At 41.4% G+C, this 22256-nt stretch overlaps 1 protein-coding gene across 4 annotated transcripts in view; it reads left to right on the forward strand.

The window, feature by feature from the left end:
- The window catches only part of PPP1R12A (protein phosphatase 1 regulatory subunit 12A), an 875274-nt gene that overhangs the window by 464627 nt on the left and 388391 nt on the right, over positions 1-22256 (forward strand). For all 4 annotated transcript variants that reach the window (XM_053716754.1, XM_053716755.1, XM_053716757.1 and 1 more), the window contains one exon: positions 16321-16536. In XM_053716754.1, coding sequence (XP_053572729.1) covers positions 16321-16536 — 216 coding nt within the window. The remainder of the gene's footprint in view (positions 1-16320; positions 16537-22256) is intronic.

Consider the following 22256-nt stretch of genomic DNA (forward strand, 5'->3'; position numbering starts at 1 on the left):
AAAAGCAACTTCTACCTCTCTCTCTTTTTGGATTAAAAGCATCATCAGATTGGCTTACGAGACTGCCGGACGGCAGCCTCCCGAAAGAATCACAGCTCATTCCACTAGGGCTGTGGCTTCCACATGGGCCTTCAAGAACGAGGCTTCTGTTGATCAGATATGTAGGGCAGCGACTTGGTCTTCACTGCACACTTTTACCAAATTTTACAAGTTTGATACTTTTGCTTCTTCTGAGGCTATTTTTGGGAGAAAGGTTTTGCAAGCCGTGGTGCCTTCCATTTAGGTGACCTGATTTGCTCCCTCCCTTCATCCGTGTCCTAAAGCTTTGGTATTGGTTCCCACAAGTAAGGATGACGCCGTGGACCGGACACACCTATGTTGGAGAAAACAGAATTTATGTTTACCTGATAAATTTCTTTCTCCAACGGTGTGTCCGGTCCACGGCCCGCCCTGGTTTTTTAATCAGGTCTGATAATTTATTTTCTTTAACTACAGTCACCACGGTACCATATGGTTTCTCCTATGCAAATATTCCTCCTTAACGTCGGTCGAATGACTGGGGTAGGCGGAGCCTAGGAGGGATCATGTGACCAGCTTTGCTGGGCTCTTTGCCATTTCCTGTTGGGGAAGAGAATATCCCACAAGTAAGGATGACGCCGTGGACCGGACACACCGTTGGAGAAAGAAATTTATCAGGTAAACATAAATTCTGTTTTATGCTTGCCTGATAAATTCATTTCTTTCAAGGTGTGGCGAGTCCACAAGTCCTTACTCTGTTGTTTTTCTGGAAGTAGTTTAGTATTTTTGTTTTTCAATCTTCTTTTTTTAGAATTTTGTTTAAAATATATATATATATATATATATATATATATATATATATATATATATATATATTTTTTTTTTTTAACTGCTCCTTTATTTGCTCTATTTTTTCTTTGCCTACCTCCTTTTTACTTGGCTCTAGACTCAGACTAGTTACCATAGATGTGGGAGGGGTTTTATATGGCTCTTGGAATTTGAGAATCATTTCCTCCTCCTAGTGGCCAGGAAGAGTAATTCCCAGGTGTTATGGGTCGTGGAATCTCACCACCATGACCCTCCAAAACTCTAGGAACAAAATAGAGGCTCTTCTAAACATGCTTGATGTTGTCAGATCTTTAAGATGCTTTTGAAGCTATCAAACTTATTTTTTATCTGCAACTGTAATGGCTTTTGAAATCTAAAATTCCAGGCATATTCCACATGGGAAATTGCAGGTTCCTGCATGCTTATTAATCCTCAGTGGAACAGTGATGCAAGTACATATTGTATTCCTTGTATACTTTCACTCTAAGTTTGATGTGTTTATCAGTATTTGGTCATTAGGTCTTTGAAATTCAGGCAGACATTATTTTTACCCACTGCATTTTGTGTGGTCTAGTTTTGGTATTGATATACCAGTGCCAGTTTTGAGAGTGCATGAGAAAACATGATTTATAGTTGACATCAGTTTATACATAAAGTAGAAATATGAAGACTGTCCTGGTTAGCATCATTTTTTTTTTTGGTGATTAGGTTGTTGAGTTGTCAATGGACCTGCTTCTTCAAATATGTTCATGCTTCCCTATTACTGAACTGACTCGAGCAGTAATGTGTAGGTAAGAGATACACCATTACAGACTTCTTGGAGGTGTTTCTACTCCAGTGGTCAGAGGACATTAATACTGATATGATTACTTTTAGAGTGAAGAATTTGTTAAGTTTAAGTCTGGTTATAAACATGTAGGGTAGGCTAAAAATGTAGGAGCCAGGAGTTTAAGGGACACTAAACAACTTGAGATTTGTATATAAACTGTTTAGTTGAGAGTAATGAAACAAATTTGCAATATTTTTCTCTTGTAAGGCGTATCCAGTCCACGGATCATCCATTACTTGTGGGATATTCTCCTTCCCAACAGGAAGTTGCAAGAGGACACCCACAGCAGAGCTGTTATATAGCTCCTCCCCTAACTGCCATATCCAGTCCTTCTCTTCCAACTCTCAACAAGCATGGAGGTAGTAAGAGAGAGTGGTGAAATATAGTTAGTTTTTTTTTCTTCAATCAAAAGTTTATTTTTAAATGGTACCGGAGTTGTACTATTTTATCCCAGGCAGTAAATAGAAGAAGAATCTGCCTGCGTTTTCTATGATCTTAGCAGGTTGTAACTAAGATCCATTGCTGTTCTCACATATGTCTGAGGAGAGAGGTAACTTCAGCGGGAGAATGGCGTGCAGGTTACCCTGCTATGAGGTATGTGCAGTTACAATTTTTTCTAGAGATGTAAATGCTAGAAAATGCTGCTGATACCGGATTAATGTAAGTTAAGCCTGGATACAGTGATTTAATAGCGACTGGTATCATGCTTACTCTCAGAGGTAATACTCTTATAAAATTGCAATATAAAACGTTTGCTGGCATGTTTAAGCGTTTTTATATATGCTTTGGTGATAAAACTTTATTGGGGCCTAGTTTTTCCCACATGGCTGGCTTAAATTTTGCCTAGAAACAGTTTCCTGAGGCTTTCCACTGTTGTAGTATGAGTGGGAGGGGCCTATTTTAGTGCTTTTTTGCGCAGTTAAAATTAGACTGAGAGTCCCCTGAATGCTATAGGACATCTCTAAAGGGCTCAAAGGCTTTCCAAAGTCGTTTATTGGGGAAGGTAGGGCCACAGCAGAGCTGTGGCAGTTTGTTGTGACTGTTAAAAAACGTCTATCGTTTTTTTTTATCAGTTTTTTGAACTAAGGGGTTAATCATCCATTTGCAAGTGGGTGCAATGCTTATTACATACACTGTAAAAATTTTGTTTGATTTACTGCCTTTTTTCACTGTTTTTCAAATTTTTACAAAATTTGTTTCTCTTAAAGGCACAGTACCGTTTTTTATATTTGCTTGTTAACTTGATTTAAAGTGTTTTCCAAGCTTGCTAGTCTCATTGCTAGTCTGTACAAACATGTCTGACATAGAGGAAACTCCTTGTTCATTATGTTTAAAAGCCATGGTGGAACCCCCTCTTAGAATGTGTACCAAATGTTCTGATTTCACTTTAAGCAATAAAGATCATATTCTGTCTTTAAAAAAATTATCACCAGAGGAATCTGACGAGGGGGAAGTTATGCCGACTAACTCTCCCCACGTGTCAGATCGTTTGACTCCCGCTCAAGGGACTCACGCTCAAATGGCGCCAAGTACATCTAGGGCGCCCATAGCGTTTACTTTACAAGACATGGCGGCAGTCATGGATAATACACTGTCAGCGGTATTAGCCAGACTACCTGAATTTAGAGGAAAGCGAGATAGCTCTGGGGTTAGACGAAATACAGAGCATACTGACGCTTTAAGAACCATATCTGATACTGCCTCACAATATGCAGAAGCTGAGGAAGGAGAGCTTCAGTCTGTGGGTGATGTTTCTGACTCATGGAAGATGATGCAACCTGATTCTGATATTTCTACATTTAAATTTAAGCTTGAACACCTCTGCGTGTTGCTCAGGGAGGTTTTAGCTGCTCTGAATGACTGATACAATTGCAGTGCCAGAGAAATTGTGTAGACTGGATAAATACTATGCAGTGCCGGTGTGTACTGATGTTTTTCCAATACCTAAAAGGTTTACAGAAATTATTAATAAGGAATGGGATAGACCAGGTGTGCCGTTCTCTCCCCCTCCTATTTTTAGAAAAATGTTTCCAATAGACCCCACCACACGGGACTTATGGCAGACAGTTCCTAAGGTGTAGGGAGCAGTTTCTACTCTAGCAAACCGTACTACTATCCCTGTCGAGGACAGTTGTGCTTTTTTAGATCCAATGGATAAAAAATTAGAGGGTTACCTTAAGAAAATGTTTATTCAACAAGGTTTTATCCTACAGCCCCTTGCATGCATTGCTCCTGTCACTGCTGCTGCTGCTGCGTTCTGGTTTGAGTCTCTGGAAGAGGCTTTACAGGTAGTGACTCCATTGGATGACATACTTGACAAGCTTAGAGCACTTAAGCTAGCCAATTCTTTTGTTTCTGATGCCATTGTTCATTTGACTAAACTAACGGCTAAGAATTCTGGTTTTGTTATCCAGACGCGCAGGGCGCTATGGCTTAAATCATGGTCAGCTGACGTTACTTCAAAGTCTAAGCTGCTTAACATTCCCTTCAAGGGAAATTATTGCTGATATCACTGGAGGAAAAGGTCATGCCCTTCCTCAGGACAGGTCCAAATCAAGGGCCAAACAGTCTAATTTTCGTGCCTTTCGAAACTTCAAGGCAGGTGCGGCATCAACTTCCTCTAATGCAAAACAAGAGGGAACTTTTGCTCAGTCCATGTCGGTCTGGAGACCTAACCAGACCTGGAACAAAGGTATGCAGGCTAAAAAGCCTGCTGCTGCCTCTAAGACAGCATGAAGGAACGGCCCCCTATCCGGTAACAGATCTAGTAGGGGGCAGACTTTCACTCTTCGCCCAGGCGTGGGCAAGAGATGTCCAGGATTCCTGGGCGTTGGAAATTATATCCCAGGGATATCTTCTGGACTTCAAAGCTTCCCCTCCAAAAGGGAGATTTCACCTTTCACAATTATCTGCAAACCAGATAAAGAGAGAGGCATTCTTACATTGTGTACAAGACTTCCTAGTTAAGGGAGTGATCCATCCAGTTGCAAAGGAGGAACAGGGACAGGGATTTTACTCAAATCTGTTCGTGGTTCCCAAAAAAGAGGGAGCCTTCAGACCAATTTTGGATCTAAAGATCTTAAACAAATTTTTCAGAGTTCCATCATTCAAGATGGAAACTATTCGTACCATCCTACCTATGATCCAGGAGGGTCAATATATGACTACAGTGGATTTAAAGGATGCTTATCTTCACATTCCGATACACAAAGATCATCATCGGTTTCTCAGGTTTGCCTTTCTAGACAGGCATTACCAGTTTGTAGCTCTTTCCTTTGGATTAGCTACAGCCCCAAGAATTTTTACGAAGATTCTGGGATCGCTTCTGGCGGTCCTAAGGCCGCGGGGCATAGCAGTGGCCCCTTATTTAGATGACATCCTGATACAGGCGTCAAACTTCCAAATTGCCAAGTCTCATACGGACGTAGTTCTGGCATTTCTGAGGTCGCATGGGTGGAAAGTGAACGAAGAAAAGAGTTCTCTATCCCCACTCACAAGAGTTTCCTTCCTAAGGACTCTGATAGATTCTGTGGAAATGAAAATGTACCTGACGGAGTCCAGTTTATCAAAGCTTATAAATTCCTGCCGTGTTCTTCATTCCATTCTGCGCCCGTCGGTGGCTCAGTGCATGGAAGTAATCGGCTTAATCGGTAGTGGCAATTGACATAGTGCATCTCAGACCGCTGCAACTCTGCATGCTCAGTCAGTGGAATGGGGATTACACAGATTTGTCCCCTCTACTAAATCTGGATCAAGAGACCAGGAATTCTCTTCTCTGGTGGCTATCTCGGGTCCATCTGTCCAAAGGTATGACCTTTCGCAGGCCAGATTGGACAATTGTAACAGATGCCAGCCTTCTAGGTTGGGGTGCAGTCTGGAACTCCCTGAAGGCTCAGGGATCGTGGACTCAGGAGGAGACACTCCTTCCAATAAATATGCTGGAACTGAGAGCGATATTCAATGCTCTTCAGGCTTGGCCTCAGTAACTCTGAGGTACATCAGATTTCAGTCGGACAACATCACGACTGTGGCTTACATCAACCATCAAGGGGGAACAAGAAGTTCCCTAGCGATGTTAGAAGTCTCAAAGATAATTCGCTGGGCAGATATTCACTCTTGCCACCTATCGGCTATCCATATCCCAGGTGTAGAGAACTGGGAGGCGGATTTTCTAAGTCGTCAGACTTTTCATCCGGGGGAGTGGGAGCTCCATCTGGAGGTGTTTGCACAATTGATTCATCGTTGGGGCAAACCAGAACTGGATCTCATGGCGTCTCGCCAGAACGCCAAGCTTCCTTGTTACGGATCCAGGTCCAGGGATCCCAAGGCGACGCTGATAGATGCTCTAGCAGCGCCCTGGTCTTTCAACCTGGCTTATGTGTTTTCACCGTTTCCTCTGCTCCCTCGACTGATTGCCAAGATCAAGCAGGAGAGAGCATCAGTGATTTTGATAGCGCCTGCGTGGCCACGCAGGACCTGGTATGCAGATCTGGTGGACATGTCATCCTTTCCAACTTGGACTCTGCCGTTAAGACAGGACCTTCTACTACAAGGGCCTTTCAATCATCCAAATCTAATTTCTCTGAGACTGACTGCCTGGAGATTGAACGCTTGATTTTATCAAAGCGTGGCTTCTCCGAGTCAGTCATTGATACCTTAATACAGGCATGAAAGCCTGTCACCAGGAAAATTTACCCTAAGATATGGCGTAAATATCTTTATTGGTGTGAATCCAAGGGTTACTCATGGAGTAAGGTCAGGATTCCCAGGATATTATCCTTTCTCCAAGATGGTTTGGAAAAAGGATTGTCAGCTAGTTCTTTAAAGGGACAGATTTCTGCCCTGTCTATTCTTTTGCACAAGCGTCTGGCAGATGTTCCAGACGTTCAAGCATTTTGTCATGCTTTAGTTAGAATCCAGCCTGTGTTTAAACCTGTTGCTCCGCCATGGAGCTTAAATCTGGTTCTTAAGGTTCTTCAAGGAGTTCCGTTTGAACCTCTTCATTCCATAGATATCAAACTTTTATCTTGGAAAGTTCTTTTTTTGGTAGCGATTTCCTCGGCTCGTAGAGTCTCCGAGTTATCTGCCTTACAATGTGATTCTCCTTATCTGATCTTCCATACGTATAAGGTAGTCCTGCGTACCAAACCTGGGTTTTTACCTAAGGTGGTATCTAATAAGAATATCAATCAAGAGATTGTTGTTCCATCATTGTGTCCTAATCCTTCTTCAAAGAAGGAACGTCTATTATACAACCTGGATGTGGTTCGTGCTTTAAAGTTTTACTTACAAGCTACTAAAATTTTTCGTCAAACATCTGCTTTGTTTGTTGTCTACTCTGGACAGAGGAGAGATCAAAAGGCTTCGGCAACCTCTTTCTTTTTGGCTAAGAAGCATAATCCGCTTAGCCTATGAGACTGCTTGACAGTAGCCTCCTGAAAGGATTACAGCTCATTCTACTAGAGCTGTGGCTTCCACTTGGGCCTTTAAAAATGAGGCTTCTGTTGAACAGATTTGCAAGGCGGCGACTTGGTCTTCGCTTCATACTTTGTCAAAATTCTACAAATTTGATACTTTTGCTTCTTCGGAGGCTATTTTTGGGAGAGAGGTTTTACAGGCAGTGGTACCTTCCGTTTAAGTACCTGCCTTGTCCCTCCCTTCATCCGTGTACTTTAGCTTTGGTATTGGTATCCCACAAGTAATGGATGATCCGTGGACTGGATACACCTTACAAGAGAAAACACAATTTATGCTTACCTGATAAATTTATTTCTCTTGTGGTGTATCCAGTCCACGGCCCGCCCTGTCATTTTAAGGCAGGTATTTTAAACTACAGTCACCACTGCACCCTATGGTTTCTCCTTTCTCTGCTTGTTTTCGGTCGAATGACTGGATATGGCAGTTAGGGGAGGAGCTATATAACAGCTCTGCTGTGGGTGTCCTCTTTCAACTTCCTGTTGGGAAGGAGAATATCCCACAAGTAATGGATGATCCGTGGACTGGATACACCACAAGAGAAATAAATTTATCAGGTAAGCATAAATTGTGTTTTTCATTATTTATTTTGCCCCCTTTTTCATAAGATGGTGAGATTTCACGAGCCATCTCATGTGTGATTAAAGTAAGTCCTACAGGAGGAGGCAAAACACCCCACACAAGGGCTTAAATCCCTGCCACTTTCCCATGATTCCTTAGTAAGCTGATCTACTCATCTATTGAAAGGGGTTCTCAAAATGATGTGAGACACAATATCCCCCTCAGAGAGCCGGGAATGGGATAGAGGGATATAAAGGAGTACACTGCAAGAGTTTGTCACTTGCCAGCCACAGGTGTCATTGGGACTGGCCATGCAGCCTCCTCCTGTTGGCCTTATCATAGTACACTACTGGAAGCAGGTCCCCTGCATTTTGATAAGCATGATGGAGTGCAGACAGGTAAGTTGGTACTTACACTCAGCCCGCAGGCTATTTAGCATGATCATGTTCAGATGATTCACATAGTTACATACATCAGATAACACTACATAAATTTGTAGGCACTTTTGAGCACTTTAACATATTTATGGTACAATTGAGGTACTGTACCTTTAAATTTGTTTCTGGTATTTAGTAGAGCTCAGTTCCTAATTCTCAGAATGCTTTCACCTAAGGATTTTTTATGAACATTTGACGCTCATTTTCAGAAGTATATGAGCTTTTTTCTCTGTAGACTTCAGTGAGCTTTTTCCCACCAAAACTGTGCCCTGTTTTTTCATTTTCTTCAGATAGTGGTCACCTTTGATGGCACACTGCAATTTCTTCTTAGAGCCTAACGGGTAAGCACTGTTAATATTAGTTTTACATAAATTTGTTTATTTAACCATTTAGTGACTATTTTTTTATATTTTAAAGTACCTTTTTTTTCTGATTCCCTCACAGGGACTTCAGTCTTACAATGTGCCAATATTTATCTGTTTCCCTGAGGGTGCTATCCCTTTCTGTACCTGGATACAGTATTTCTGTGATGCTGTCTTATGTTAGATACTATATGTCCTTACTATTCTTAATCATTATGGAGCAAACTGGTTCAGCTAAAGTCTTAGGACATAACACCCTTTACTGGCAATGTAACTTCTCATTTCTGTTAGCAATGTAAGGAAGTGTTGGTATGTCCCCTGATCAGCTTTATAACCTATGTGTTGAATCTGTTTCTATTGCTAGACTGGTTCATGCAGTGATGCATTTCCAGCAGGGTACAGTGATGCATTTCCAGCAGGGTTTTGTTATCCACCAGGGTTTTATCCCTTGGACAGCTCTACAGAGCTGTCTACTAATTTCACAACTGATTGCTTTCATGACTGCACCAGTTAAATGCCATTGTATGCAAATGACCGAAAGATCCATAGGCTCATCATTTTGACATTCCTAAGGAGCGACCCGTCTATTCACCCTGTACCCTCCCAGAGTACAATTTAAATAACTCTCCTCAACTGAGGAAGAGGATTCTAATAATGATACCCGTGATCCCCTTAAGTAAGTAGCAAAACTTGTGTCCTTTAATTTCAAATTGGAGCATATACACGCTCTATTGCAGGATGTTTTTACTTGCCTTGCAGATTGGGGACTCTCCATTTGCTAACAAACAATCTGTGAAAAAGATTATTTCCTTTAAAAAAAAAAAAAAAAAAAAAAAAAGCTAATTAGTAAGGAATGCAACAAACCAGACATTCCCTTTGCTCTTTTTATCAAATTCAAAACGTATTTCCTTTAACCTCTGAAAAATTTAAGGTGTGGGAGACTATTCCAAAGATGGACAGTGCTATTTCTACTTTGACAAAGCCAGCTACCATTCCTTTCAAGGACAATACCTCCTTTAAGTATCCTATGGACAGAAAACTTTTTTGTTTCCTCAGGAGATCCTTTTCAGCTGGCAGGATATGTTTTCTCAAGCTTTTAGTGTAAGCTATGTATCTGCAATTATTGCAGTATATGGTGTGCCAACACCTCTGACCTTATTTCCCAAGAAGCTTCCCTTGATAAAATTCAGTCTTTCTTGAGGTTGGTTAAGACTTCGAGTAGTCTCATTTTGAGGTGCAGCTGTTAAAATGTGTGTTGCTATAACTGTTCTTGCTAAGCGAGCCCTATGGCTTAAGTCATGGTCTGCTGATATATTATGTAAAGGTAGACAGACTTCTTTTCAGGGTATTGTTTAGACTTGCACTGAATTGTTAGTCATTGGAGATAAATGAACTTTCCTGCTGCAAGACACTCCTTTCTTTCATGTAATTGGCAAGAGTCCATGAGCTAGTGATGTATGGGATATACAATCCTACCAGGAGGGGCAAAGTTTCCCAAACCTCAAAATGCCTATAAATACACCCCTCACCACACCCACAATTCAGTTTTACAAACGTTGCCTCCTATGGAGGTCGTGAAGTAAGTTTGTACTAAGATTTCTACGTTGATATGCGCTTCTCAGCATTTTTGAAGCCCGTTTCCTCTCAGAGTACAGTGAATGTCAGAGGGATGTGAAGGGAGTATCACCTATTGAATGCAATGGTTTTCCTCACGGGGATCTATTTCATAGGTTCTCTGTTATCGGTCGTAGAGATTCATCTCCTACCTCCCTTTTCAGATAGACAATATACACTCATATTCCATTACCTCTACTGATAACGGTTTCAGTACTGGTTTGGCTATCTGCTATATGTGGATGGGTGTCTTCAGGTAAGTATGTTTTTATTACTTAAGACACTCTCAGCTATGGTTTGGCACTTTATGTATTTATATAAAGTTTTAAATATATGTATTGTACTTATATTTGCCATGATTCTGGTTTCAGTATATTTCATTTTGCAGACTGTCACTTTCATTTCTGGGAAATGCATTTTTTAGAAATGTATTTCTTACCTGGGGTGTAGTCTTTTTTTCAATTGACTGTCATTTTTCAAATTCGGGGGCACAATTAGGCTCGCGAGGGCGCAAAATGCTAAAGTTTTTTGGGTCATTCTTGGCGTCAACGTTTACGCAAATTCGTAATTTCCGGCGTCTTAGTTGACACCGGGTCCTTTCACAAGGTTGCGTTATCTATGATGCGAGTGTCTTTTCCGGATATTTTCGGCGCCAAAAAAATATTTTTCTGTTTGTTGTGCGTCATACTTGGCGCCAAATATTTTCATTATTTTAGACCCCATTCCTATTTGCCTCTTGCCTTTTTCTATGTCAGAGGTCTATTCTGTTTGCATTTTTTCCCATTCCTGAAACTGCCATATAAGGAAATTGATAATTTTGCTTTATATGTTGTTGTTTTTTCTTACATTTGCAAGATGTCTCAATCTGATCCTGTCTCAGAATTCACTGTTGGATCCCTGCTGCCTGATAACAGTTTTACCAAAGCTAAGTGCATTTGTTGTAAACTTGTGGAGATTATACCTCCAGCTGTGGTTTATAATAGTTGTCATGATAAACTTTTACATGCAGAGAATGTATCCATCAGTAGTAGTTCATTACCTGTTGCTGTTCCCTCAACATCTAATGCACAAGTTATACCTGTAAATTTAAAAGAATTTATTTCTGATTCTGTTCAGAAGGCTTTGTCTGCCATTCTGCCTTCTAATAAACGTAAAAGGTCTTTTAAAACTTCTCATAAGGTTGATGAAATTTCAAATGACCAGCAACATACTGAATTATCCTTCTCTGATGAGGATCTATCTGATTCAGAAGATCCTGCCTCCGATATTGACACTGATAAATCCTCTTATTTATTTAAATTGGAGTATATTCGTTCTTTGTTAAAAGAAGTGTTGATTACATTGGATATGGAGGAAACTACTCCTCTTGATATTAAAACTAGTAAACATTTAAATTCTGTTTATAAACCTCCTGTGGTTATTCCAGAGGTTTTTCCAGTTCCTGATGCTATTTCTGATATGATTTCTAAAGAATGGAATAGGCCTGGTACTTCTTTTATTCCTTCTTCAAGGTTAAAAATTGCATCCTTTGCCAGCAGTTAGATTGGAGTTTTGGGAAAAGATCCCCAAAGTTGATGGGGCTATCTCTACTCTTGCTAAATGTACTGCTATTCCTACGGAAGATAGTACTTCTTTTAAAGATCTTTTAGATAGGAAACTTGAATCTTATCTAAGGAAAGCTTATTTATATTCAGGTCATCTTCTTAGGCCTGCAATTTCTTTGGCTGATGTTGCGGCTGCATCAACTTTTTGGTTGGATACTTTAGCGCGGATCATGATTTGTCTAGCATTATGTTGATTCAACATGCTAATAATTTCATTTGTGATGCCATTTTTGATATTATCAAAATTGATATTAAATCTATGTCTTTAGCTATTTGAGCTAGAAGAACTTTGTGGCTCAAATGCTGATATGACTTCTAAGTCCAGATTGCTATCTCTCTCTTTCCAAGGTAATACATTATTCAGTTCTCAGTTGGATTCAATAAATTCAACTGTTACTGGGGGGAAGGGAGTTTTTTTGCCTCAGGATAAAAAGCCTAAGGTTAAATCTAAAACTTTTAACCGTTTTCGTTCCTTTCGACAAAATAAGTAACAGAAGCCTAATCCTTCCCCCCAAGGAATCTGTTTCCAATTGCAAGCCTTCTTCAAATTGGAATAAATCCATGCCATTTAAGAGATCAAAACCAGCCCCCAGGTCTGCATGAAGGTGCGGCCCTCATTCCAGCTCAGCTGGTAGGGGGCAGATTACAATTTTTCAAAGATGTTTGGATCAATTCGGTCCAAAATCATTGGATTCAGAGTATTGTCTCTCAGGGGTACAGAATAGGATTCGGAGTAAGACCGCCTGTGAGAAGATTTTTTCTCGCACGCATTCCGGTAAACCCAGTAAAGGCTCAGGCTTTTCTGAAGTGTGTTTCAGACCTGGAGTTATCAGGGGTAATCATGCCAGTTCCGTTTCAGGAACAGGGTCTTGGGTTTTATTCAAATCTATTCATTGTCCCAAAGAATGAAAATTCATTCAGACCAGTTTTGGATCTAAAGATTTTGAATCGATATGTAAGAGTACCAACTTTTAAAATGGTGACTAAGGACTATTCTGCCTTTTGTTCAGCAAGGGCATTATATTCAGATTCATCCTGATCACTATCAGTTCCTGAGATTCTCTTTTCTAGACAAGCATTACCAATTTGTTGCTCTTCCTTTTGGCCTAACGACAGCTCCAATAATCTTTTCAAAGGTTATAGGTGCCCTACGCTCTGTAATCAGAGAGCGGGGTATTGCGGTATTTCCTTATTTGGACAATATCTTGGTACTCGCTCAGTCTTTACATTCTGCAGAATCTCACACAAATCAACTAGTGTTGTTTCTTCTAAGACATGGTTGGAGGATCAATTTACCAAAAAGTTCTTTGATTGCTCAGACAAGGGTAACCTTTTTAGGTTTCCAGATAGATTCAGTGTCCATGACTTTGTCTCTAACAGACAAGAGATGTTTGAAATTGGTTGCAGCTTGTCGGAACTTTCAGTCTCATTCATTCCCTTCAGTTGCTATGTGCATGGAAGTTTTAGGTCTCATGACTGCAGCATCAGACGCGATCCCCTTTGCTCGTTTTCATATGAGACCTCTCCAGCTTTGTATGCTGAACCAATGGTGCAGGGATTATACAAGGATATCACAATTAATATCCTTAAATCTCAATTGTATAATTTTAGGGGCCTCTTTCATCCGTCCAACCTGGACTGAGATCACAACAGATGCGAGTCTTTCAGGTTGGGGAGCTGTTTGAGGTTCTCTGACAGCACAAGGAGTTTGGAAATCATAAGAGGCGAGATTACCAATCAATATTTTGGAACTCCGTGCGATTCTCAGGGCTCTTCAATTTTGGCCTGTGTTGAAGAGAGAACCGTTCATTTGTTTTCAGACAGACAATGTCACAACTGTGGCATATGTCAATCATCAGGGTGGGACTCACGGTCCTCAAGCTATGAAAGAAGTATCTTGGATACTTGTTTGGGCGGAATCCAGCTCCTGTCTAATTTCTGCAGTTCATATCCCAGGTATAGGCAATTGGGAAGCGGATTATCTCAGTCGTCAGACTTTACATCCGGGAGAATGTTCTCTCCACACAGATGTGTTTTCTCAAATTGTTCAGATGTGGGGGCTTCCAGATATAGATCTGATGACATCTCATCTATACAAAAAAACTTCCCAGGTACCTGTCCAGGTCCAGGGATCCTCAGGCGGAAGCAGTTGATGCATTGACACTTCCTTGGTGTTATCAACCTGCTTATATTTCCTGCCTCTAGTTCTTCCAAGAGTGATCTCCAAGATCATCATGGAGCAATCATTTGTATTGCTGGTAGCTCCAGCATGGCCTCACAGGTTTTGGTATGCAGACCTTGTTCGGATGTCCAGTTGCCAACCTTGGCCACTTCCACTAAGGCCAGACTTTCTATCTCAAGGTCCGTGTTTCCATCATCTCAAATCACTAAATTTGAAGGTACGGAAATTGAACGCTTAGTATTAAGTCATAGAGGTTTCTCTGACTCAGTGATTAATACTATGTTGCAGGCTCGTAAAACTGTTTCTAGAAAGATTTATTATCGAGTTTGGAAGACTTACATTTCATGGTGTTCTTATAAATTCTCTTGGCATTCTTTTAGAATTCCTAGAATTTTAAAGTTTCTTCAGGATGGTTTGGATAAAGGTTTGTCTGCAAGTTCCTTGAAAGGACAAATCTCTGCTCTTTCTGTTTTATTTCACAGAAAGATTTTGCTAAACTTCCTGATATTCATTGTTTTGTGCAGGCTTTGGTTCGTATCAAGCCTGTCATTAAATCAATCTCTCCTCCTTGGAGTCTTAATGTAGTTTTGAAGGCTTTACAGGCTCCTCCGTTTGAGCCTATGCATTCTTTGGACATTAAACTACTTTGATTTAAGTTTTTTTCCTTTCATTTATGAGATTAAACTTATATTTTGGGTTGTGGATTAATTTTTTCAGTGGAAAATGGCCATTTTTATTTTTATTCCTCCCTTTCTAGTGACTCTTGCGTGGAGTTCCACATCTTGGGTATTTCTATCCCATACGTCACTAGCACATGGACTCTTGCCAATTTATGTAAGAACTTACCTGATAAATTAATTTTTCATATTGGCAAGAGTCCATGAGGCCCAGCCCTTTTTTTTGGTGGTTATGATTTTTTTTGTATAAAGCACAATTATTTCCAAATTCCTTTGTTGATGCTTTTTACTCCTTTCTTTATCACCCCACTACTTGGCTATTTGTTAAACTGAATTGTGGGTGTGGTGAGGGGGTGTATTTATAGGCATTTTGAGGTTTGGGAAACTTTGCCCCTCCTGGTAGGATTGTATATCCCATACGTCACTAGCTCATGGACTCTTGCCAATATGAAAGAAATGAATTTATCAGGTAAGTTCTTAAATAAATTATGTTTTTGTCTTTCCAACACACACACATCCTACTCTTCAGTGTCTCAGAGGTGTCTGACTTCTAAATCCACATGGAAGCCTGGTAACTCTTGGTTTACGTCCAAAGAGAAATAAAAAAAAAAAAGTCTGTGCCTTCCTCAGAATTGGCATTAAGGGGCAGCCGCAACTAGTGGGCAAAAGGCATCTGATTAAGCCAGATCGATGTGTGTCACTCTGTAAATATCATCATTGGTGCCAAGTGAGAGCAGTGGGAGAGGAGGGAGGCGGGTGAATCAGCCCTGTGGAGGAGGGAAGGAGGCAGTGCAGGGTGTATGGGGCCCTACCCTACACAAAATTGATTGCAGTGTGATGAGGGCCCTACGCTACAGATAAAAAGGTGATCCTGGTGAGGGAGGCCCTATACTACAGAATAATATTATAAAACAAATTATAAAATAAATATGGTGGCGGGGGGGAGAGTAAGAGAGAAGTTGGAGTTGATCAGGGAGGTGGGAGGGTGAGGGACCACTACTCCTACAGAAATATATAAAAAAAACAACAACCCTAAACTGCATACTTGCAGACTGAAGATGGAGGTGACCAATGGAAGGGGGGGGGGGGAGAGAGCTGTTTGGCAGAGATTATGGGGTGGGAGGTGGGAGGTGGGAGGGTTATCTCTACACTACAGCAAAAATTAACTTTGCAAGCTAATTTATTAACCCCTGTACTACTGGGAATTTCAGAAGTGTGGTGAGCAGCTGCAATTAGCGGCCTTCTAAATCATTTTAAAGCCATTCATGTCTATTTATGAATCAACGGAATCCCAAAGAAGATTTAACAGTCATTTGTCTTATGACTGCAGTAGTTGATAATTTAATGGAGAAACCCAAAGTTTGCACATAAGTAAATTATTTTTCTTTTTATCTGATTGTATTTGGTATACGTAAAAAACAAAAAAACAAAGGCTCTGTTTCTATTTAAACAAAGTGGTAGCAAAAATGCTTACATTCTCCGGTAATTTGGGCAAGTTTTTCTCAAATTCCCAGTAGTGAATGGGTTAAAGGAAGCACAAAGCATACACAATTTGTACTATTTAAAGGAGCATTGTAATATTGTACTCCATTTTCTAAGACCTTTTATAAAAGAACATTTTCCTTAAGGGGTGAAGTAATACAGTAGTCTCAGTTTATATCATTCTAATGCTCACTTTCTGGTAAAGAATGACATTAATGACTATATACTACTTTTAAATTGTTTGCTTTCAGTTTCCCACTCCAGCAAGCAAAATTTCTCCTAAAGAAGATGAGCGCAAAGATGAATCCCCAGCTTCTTGGCGACTTGGACTTCGTAAGACTGGAAGCTATGGTGCATTGTCTGAAATAACTGCTTCAAAAGAATCTCAAAAGGAAAGAGATTTTACTGGTGTTATGCGTTCAGCTTCAAGTCCAAGACTTTCTTCAACTTTAGATAACAAAGAAAAGGTGATTTCTATTATTTAATTGGTGTAATAAGCATAAAACAAAGAACTTCTATTCAGATTCCCCGTTCCAAGATTTTTTCTTTGTTGGTTTAACCTTGTTACCTGCTATATTATAAATTATCTGTTTTTTATTACATTTACCAAAATGTACATTTAACTAAAGTGATGGTAAACTCTCATCTCCTATTTTAAATAAGATCTTGATTGTAAGTGATTTTTTAAATAGTTTCATTCATCAGTTGTAGCGAAGAAGCGCTATAACTTACTTTTTAATATAAAAATGAAATTCAAATATCCCATGCTCCGCCGCCTACTTCAAATGTAAATTCCCTTCCTAAGATAGGGAGAGTCCACGGCTTCATTAATTACTGTTGGGAAATACAACACCTGACCACCAGGAGGAGACAAAGACACCGCAGCCAAAGGCTTAAATATCCCTCCCACTTCCTCATTACCCCAGTCATTCTTTGCCTTTCGTCACGTTAGGAGGTGGCAGAGAAGTGTCAGAAGATTCGGAGAGTCCTAAAAAAGGGTATCTGCCCTTCGAGATAGGACTGGAGTTTTAAGTAGTCATGTCAACCTCTCAGTGAGTGTATTGATTAAATTTAGAGTCTGGAGATGCAGGGAAAGGTTTTCTGCGAAACCATCCAGACTACTGCTAACTGCTCCTAAGCAATCGGTGTTGACGAGTTTCACTGCCTGCTTTTTCTCACTCAAGTCCATGTCAGGAGGAGAGCGCTGATATAAGACTGCCACACTTGAGAGGCTGTGTTCTGTTCCACAGTATGGATCCTGGAGGTAAGATAGTTTCAATTTTTACACATAAAACACTACAACAGGGTCACAGTGTGGCTCCTTTATACCTTGATAGGATCCAGGGTTAATATCCTCTGAAGGGGGTTTATTGAACAATTGTGGTTAATTAATCAGTGTATTATTTACATGCTGCTTTGTGTGATTTTTTTTTGGGCTAATAGACTGTTTTTGGCTGGAACAAACAGGTTTCACTTTTAAGTTTCACTTTTGTTTTTTTAAAGTGTTGCACAGCTCTTATTACTTGCTGTACTTGTAATAACAAGGGAAGTACTGTCTTGCACTCCATGTGACCGGGTGTGTTCTATGTTCATTTCATCCATTCCGGCTGAGACTTGAACCTGAGGAGAGCGTTTCCTCTGTTAACTGCCTGGGTCTAGGATGTGGTAAGTGCCCCAGCCATTGGGAGTATAAAGGTGCAGTTTTCTATAATAATAAAAATAAAAAAAGTGTCGTCCTGTGGAATTGAGGACTCTGACATGTTAGAAGGTACTCCTTCTGTACTAAATCGTGCCTGTTTATTTTGTGACGAGGCTGTGGTTTTCCCGCCCACTCAATTATGTTCCACATGCCTTACAACCGTTATAAAGTCTAAGAAGGGAGACAAGCCTGCTAAGGCTCTTAGTCCCTCTGAGCCGTCTACCTTTCAGGACTTGGCGTCCCGTGAGATTACTACCCTTGCTACATTATCCACTCCACATGCAGTTTCCCGTAGGACATCTAATCCTCCATCCGGAGGGGGCCTTCTTCCTGTGCACTTTGCCACGCAGTTACAAACGGCGATGTCTGTGGCCCTTGGTGCATTACCTCGCTCTAACAAACGCAAGAGAAAGGTTAAACATAGCTCTCCTGACCCGGAGTCATCAAATATTTTTCGGATTTAGCTATTATGTCCAAGTTATCCGATGGTGAGTTAACTTCTGTTGCTTCAGAGGGTGAACTTTCTGGGTCGGAGTCCTTAGCCTCTAAGCCTCCTGCTGCGGAGGAACCGTCCTTTAGATTTAAAATTGAGCACTTGTGGTTTTTATTAAAGGAGGTTCTGTCTACGTTAGAGGTTCCAGAGGCTGCGCTGCCTAAAAAAACCTATGATAACTAAATTAGACAGAGTTTATGAAGACAGGACATTGATTTTTCCTGTGCTGGTTAAGATGGTGAACATTATTAAGAACGAATGGGAAAGAATTGGTTCTTCCTTTTCCCCCTCGTCTACTTTTATAAAGTTGGTCCCGGTCTCTCAACTAGATTTGTGGATGGTGCTATCTCTACGCTTGCTAAATGTACTCTTGATACCTCTTGAGGATAGTTCTTCGTTCAAAAAACAGATGGATAAGAAAATGGGAACCTTTCTGAGAAAGATGTTTCAACATACAGGATTTTTGTTTCAACCGGCAGCTGCCGGAGCGGCTACCTACTGGTGCGACTCTGTCGGAACTCATTGAGGTGGAGTTTCCCCTCGAGGATATTCAAGACAGAATTAAAGCTCTGAGAATTGCTAATTCTTTTATCTGTAATGTGAACATGCAGATTATTGGCTTTGCGGTTCTAGCCTGCCAGGCACTATGGTTGAAGCCTTGGTTTGTGGATATGACTTCTAAGGGAAAGATTTTATTTGGTCCACCCCTGGTCTCCATTATTTCTACGGTTACCGGAGGTAAGGGTGCCTCCCTACCGCAAGATAAGAACAACAAGTCTAAGGGACGATAATCTTCTAATTTTCATTCTTTTCATTCTGGCAAATCCCAACGACAACAATCCTCCTCCAAGCCTGAGTAACCCAAGAGTACTTGGAAGCCGGCTCAGTCCTGGAATAAATCCAAGCAGAATAAGAAGCCAGCCGAAAACAAATCAGCATGAAGGGGCAGCCCCCGATCCGGGATCAGATCGGGTAGGGGGCAGAATGTCTTTTTTTCACACGCCTGGTTCAAGGACGTATAGGATCCGTGGGTCCTGGAGGTGGTATCTCAGGGATACAAGATAAACTTCAAATCTCATCCGCCAAGGGGCAGATTCCTTTTCTCGAAACTAACTGCCAGACCAGAAAAGAGGGATTCCTTTCTAGGGTGCGTTTGGGATCTATCCTCCTCAGGCGTTTTTGTCCCGCTTCCTATCGAAAAAAGAGGTTTGGGGTTTTATTCAAACCTTTTCATTATCCCAAAGAAGAAGGGAACCTTTCGCACAATTCTGGACCTTAAGTGCTTAAACAAATTTCTCAGTATCCCTTCCATCAAGATGGACACAATAAGGTCCATCCTTCCTTTAATTCAGGAAGACCAGTTTATGACCTCTATAGATCTGTAGGACTCTTACATTCATGTTCCAATCCACAGGGAACACTTTCAGTTCCTGAGGTTTGCATTCCTGGACCAGCACTTCCAGTTCGTTGCTACTGCTCCAAGAATCTTTACAAAGGTTCTGGGTGCTCTTTTAGCCGTTGCCAGAACTCGGGGTATTGCAGTAGCCCCATTCTTGGACGATATTCTGGTGCAAGCACCATTTTTTTCATCTTGCAGAAGAATTCTCACAGTCCCTTCTCAGTCTTCTTCGATCACATGGATGGAAGATAAACTTGGAAAAGAGTTCTCTTATCCCAAGTACCAGGGTGGAATTCCTGGGTACTATGAAAGACTCAATATCCATGAGAATATTTCTAACAGACCAGAGACGTTGCAAGTTAACTTCGGCATGTTTTGCCCTCCGGACCTCCTTGAGTCCTGCCTTGAAGTCCATCTGTGGCTCAGTTTATGGAGGTCATTGGTCTCATGGTGTCCTGCATAGACATCATTCCATTTGCCAGGTTCCGTCTCAGACCTTTACAACTGTGCATGCTGAGACAGTGGAACGGCGATCATTCAGATCTGTCTCAACAGATTGTATTAGACAGCCGGTCAAAAGAATCTCTCTTGGTGGCTCTGTCCAGTTCATCTGTCCTGAGGGACATGCTTCTTAATACCATCCTGGGAGATTGTGACTACGGACGCAAGCCTATCCGGATGGGGAGCTGTTTTGGGTGCCAGGAAGGCACAGGGGTTGTGGACTCTGAAGGAGTCCTCCCTCCCGATCAGTATTTTGGAACTATGGGCAATCTTTAAGGCCTGGATGGCTTGGCTACTTCTGGGTTCGTCCCAGTTTATCAGATTCCAATCAGACAATATAACCTTGGTGGCTTACATCAACCATCAGGGGGGAACGAGAAGTTCCTTGGCGATGAAGTATCTCAGATACTGGAGTGGGTGGAGTCCCACAGCTGTTCGCTGTCAGTGATCCACATTCTGGATGTGGACAACTGGGAGGCGGGAATGGTCTCTCCATCCTGAGGTGTTTGCAGAGATATGCAGCAAGTGGGGGACGCCGGAGATGGATCTCATGGCGTCCTGTTTCAAGCTACCCAGGTACTGGTCGAGGGATCCCCAAGCGGATCTAATAGATGCACTAGTAGTGCCCTGGAGGTTCAAACTCATCTTTTTTCCCCCCGTCCCATTACCGATTCTTCCTGAAGTGGTGGCTCGCATCAAGCTTATCGGTTATCTGTAATTCTGATTGCTCCATCGTGGCCGCAAAGGACGTGGTTCACGGATCTAGTGGGGATGTCCTCATTTCCTCTGGGGAAGTTACCTTGTCGCAGAGACCTGCTGATACAAGGTCCTTTTTTTCATCAGAATCTAGATTCTCTGAGGCTGACTGTGTGGAGATTGAACAGAGAGGTTTCTCTGAGAGTGTCATTGATCTCTCTTATTCAAGCTTGTAAACCAGTTACTCTGGGTATCTACCACAAGGTGTGGAGGACCTACTTATTCTGTTGTGAAGAGCTTGGTTTTTCCTGGCACAGAGTTAAGGTTGCCAGGCTCTTATCTTTTTCTCCAGGATGGGCTAGAGAAGGGCCTTTCTGCTTGTTTCCTGAGGGAACAGATTTCGGCCCTGTTGGTTTTATTGCACAAGAGACTGGCTGAGCTTTCAGACCTGCAGTCCTTTAAGACTCTGATTAGGATCAGACCTGTGTTTAGATCTGGGGCTCAACCTTGGAGCCTAAATCTTGCTCTTCGGGTTTTGCACAGGTTCCGTTTGAGCCTCTGCATTCCATTGATATTAAATTATCTTGGAAGGTTCTCTTTTTATTGGCTATTGCCTCTGTGCGCAGAGTTTCTGAGATCTCTGCTTTGCAATTTGAGCCCCCTTATCTGATTTTTCATGCAGATAAGGCAGTTTTATGTACTAAATTAGGTTTTCTTCCTAAGGTTGTGTCAGGTCGCAACATCAATCAGGAGATTGTGGTTCCTTTCTTGTGTCCTAATCCTTCTTCATAGAAGGAACGCTTACTTCACAATTTGGTTGTGGTTCGCGCCTTGAAGTTCTGTCCTCAGGCTACTAAGGAATTTAGACAATCTTCCTCTTTGTCTATTCGGGGAAGTGTAAAGGGCAAAAGGCTTCTTCGACTTCCCTATCTTTTAGGTAAAGGAGTGTCATCCGCTTAGCTTACGAGACACAGGGACATCGTCCTCCTGAGAGGATATCGGCTCATTCCACTAGAGCAGTGGCTTCCTCTTGGGCCTTTAAGAACGAGGCCTCTATGGATCAGAAGATCTTCCTTACATACTTTTTCAAAATTTTACAAGTTTGATGTTTTTGCTTCGGCTGAAGCAGCTTTCGGGAGAAAAGTTTTGCAGGCTGTGGTGCCCTCAGAATAGGGTCCGTCTCTTCCTTTTTTGTTCCGTTATTCATTTAGTGTCCTCTGGAGCTTGGATATAGTTTTCCCAACTGTAAGGAATGAAGCCATGGCATCTCCCTATCTTAGGAAGGACAACATAATTTTTACTTAACAGATAAATTCCTTTCCTTCCGTGTTGGGAGAGTCCACAGCCCCTGCACATTTTTTCTTTTCTTTTGGCGGTCCCCTATTTATTTTATTCTTCT

This window comes from Bombina bombina, chromosome 6 (genome assembly GCF_027579735.1).
Source record: "Bombina bombina isolate aBomBom1 chromosome 6, aBomBom1.pri, whole genome shotgun sequence".
NCBI lineage: Eukaryota > Metazoa > Chordata > Amphibia > Anura > Bombinatoridae > Bombina > Bombina bombina.